The sequence below is a fragment of the Zalophus californianus genome, chromosome 12 (assembly GCF_009762305.2).
Source record: "Zalophus californianus isolate mZalCal1 chromosome 12, mZalCal1.pri.v2, whole genome shotgun sequence".
NCBI classification, from domain to species: Eukaryota; Metazoa; Chordata; class Mammalia; order Carnivora; family Otariidae; genus Zalophus; species Zalophus californianus.
The window spans coordinates 107,125,994-107,128,316 of NC_045606.1; the positions used below are offsets into that span (position 1 = coordinate 107,125,994).

General features: G+C 61.4%; 1 protein-coding gene across 2 annotated transcripts; it reads right to left on the minus strand.

The window, feature by feature from the left end:
- Nucleotides 1-1,610, minus strand: LOC118356138 (vegetative cell wall protein gp1-like). Of its 2 annotated transcripts, none has more exons than XM_035723275.1 (4): nucleotides 1,453-1,610; nucleotides 803-1,004; nucleotides 438-542; nucleotides 1-140 (listed from the first exon to the last, which is right to left on the minus strand). In XM_035723275.1, the coding sequence occupies exons 1-4, from the start codon at nucleotides 1,585-1,587 to the stop codon at nucleotides 13-15; spliced, it is 570 nt and encodes a 189-aa protein (XP_035579168.1). In that variant the 5' UTR covers nucleotides 1,588-1,610; the 3' UTR covers nucleotides 1-12. The 2 variants fall into 2 exon arrangements, with proteins under 2 accessions (XP_035579168.1, XP_035579167.1); XM_035723274.1 differs by having other exon boundaries at nucleotides 1-239.
- Nucleotides 1,611-2,323: the final 713 nt, after the last annotated feature.

The window sequence follows — 2,323 nt, forward strand, 5'->3', positions numbered from 1 at the left end:
AAGTAATTTTATTTAAAACAAATAATAAACAGTATACAGAACATGAAAAGATAAAATAACAGTTAATATGAACCAGAGAGAAAGAACATCGGGGGAGGGGATGAAACACTCTGATGAGGCGTCAGGGTCCGGCAATGGAACTAAGGGGATGAAACACTCTGGTGAGGCGTCGGGGTCCGGCGATGGTACAAGGAGCTCTCCCTGCAGGGCTGTGGGCTCTGGATGTGGCTCTGGGAGCCCTGCAGGAGCAGGAGTACGGGCAGGGGTTAGGATAGGGGCAGGGCTGGGTGTAAGAGCAGGGCCAGGGGCAAGGGCAGGGGCAGGGGCAGGGAGAGCGGCTCTGGCAGGGGCAGGAACTGTGGCAGGGGCTGGGGCAGGAGCAGGTGCCAGTTCTTCCTGGTCCATGCCAGGCTCTCCGTGGGCAGGTGCTTGGTTACCTGCCGGCTCCTGGTGTGCTCCTGAAGTCGCTGTAGGCACCACCCCTCCCCCCAGAGCTGCTGATGGAGTTGGAGCCAGCTCTAGGTCCTCAGAGGGTGGAGCAGCTGTGAAAAGAGAAAAGCTCACCTCTGTGCCTACTCTCCATGGGCCTTTGCAGAGACAGAGCCCAGCCCAGGGCCTCCCAGAGAAGCCACAGCCGGGAAGGAACCCTCACAGGGACATCTCCCCGACTGCAGTCCACCCGCTGTGTGCTCTGAGCCCAGTCTTGCTCCTGGCCCCACACCAGCCTCTGGGGGCTCCTCCCTGTGGGGCCAGGAGCGACCCATCCCCACACACCACAAACACCCAGCCCCAGCCTTCTCACCCTCAGCCTTGGCCTCTGTGGGCTCTGGCTCCTGGACCACTGACCGGTGGACAACCACCTGGGACAGTGGTCTGGGTTGTGTAGGAGGTCTTCCCCTACAATCCCCAGCATCTGCTCCTGGGGACCCCTGTGGGGTCACCCCCTCTGTCGAGGAGACGGAGGGCGTGTCCAGCAGCCTCCTCTCCATGTCCTCCGTTGCCTTCTGCAAAGACAGGGACCGGTAGCCGGCCCAGAGGTATCACAGCCCTCCCCGGCCATCCGCACTGTCCTCCTGCCCAGTCCCCCTGCTGCTCCCAGATCAGACACACACCTGTGCGTGCACAGCCCTGCACCCGGGATGCAGTGACCCATCTCTGCAGGGCTATCGGGATCAACCTTGGGCAGAAGGGGCAGCGCCCGCACACCCCATCCCACCAGCCAGCCTTGACCTTGAACATGACCTGCCCACTGGGTATCTGACCCCTCATCAGCCTGCTCCTGCTCGGGGTGGCCCCACCCCCATGACCCCTCTTTACACACACACTCACACACACACGCACACACTCACACACGTGCACACTCACAGACACACACAGGGAGGGCACCTGGGGCTACACAGGTCATCAGAGTGAGTGGGGCTGGGTGGCCGGCTCTGGGCCTCCTGCTGTCACCTTTCTGTCCTTCCGACCAAATGGCCAGAGGCGGTGGGGAGTCCTGACATGAAATCCCCAGCGGGGGACAGCGTCTGCAGGGCTCCCTTTCTTCCGCCTGCAGCCTCGGGACCTTGGCAGGCAACACATGAACATTTTGCCATTAAGATCTCCAATGAAATGAGCTGGGCAGGGGGCTGTCTGTGGAATGTGGGTGCCTGGTTACCGGGGTTCCAAATTCTGTTGGGCTCTGTTGTCAGGGAAGTGAGGTCACCACTGCCTGGGGTCCCCTTACCTAACTTCCTCCTCACACAAGAGCCCCCCGAGGGGCCCCCTCCCCCGCTGCGGAATGCTCACCCTCCCCCCATGCCGCATCCACACAGTGACACCCTCACAGCCCACCCACAGCCCCGGGAGGCCTGGGTGCAGCCGGTGTCCCTGCTGTGAGGACACAGAGCTGGGTTCAGACCGGACTCTTGCGCATGCCCAGGGCTATGACCCTGGACAGACCCCGTGCCTCTCAGGGCCTCCCCAGGCTCCCCATCTGCACATCGGGGTATTCTGGCTTCTAGTTCTAGGGACGCCATCAGGGGTAGGACCTTACACGTGTTCCATACCTGCTATCACAGGAGGCTGGTGCATACTTGGCAATGCATGGATGAGCCAAGGAGCTGGGCTTGGCATGGAACACAGCTCAGAGGGGCTTGGGTCTGCTCTGGGGTCCAGGCAAAGCCACCCCCCTCCTGCCTGTGTCCCAGCCCCCGTGGGAAGGTAGGAATGAACTGATTCTGACCTTGTCCTCTCACAACACAGACTTCCAGGGGCTCCCATTAGGGTTAGGCTCAGGTCCCAGGGCCTCGTCTGTGCCCGTGTGCTGGGCAGTCCCCACAGT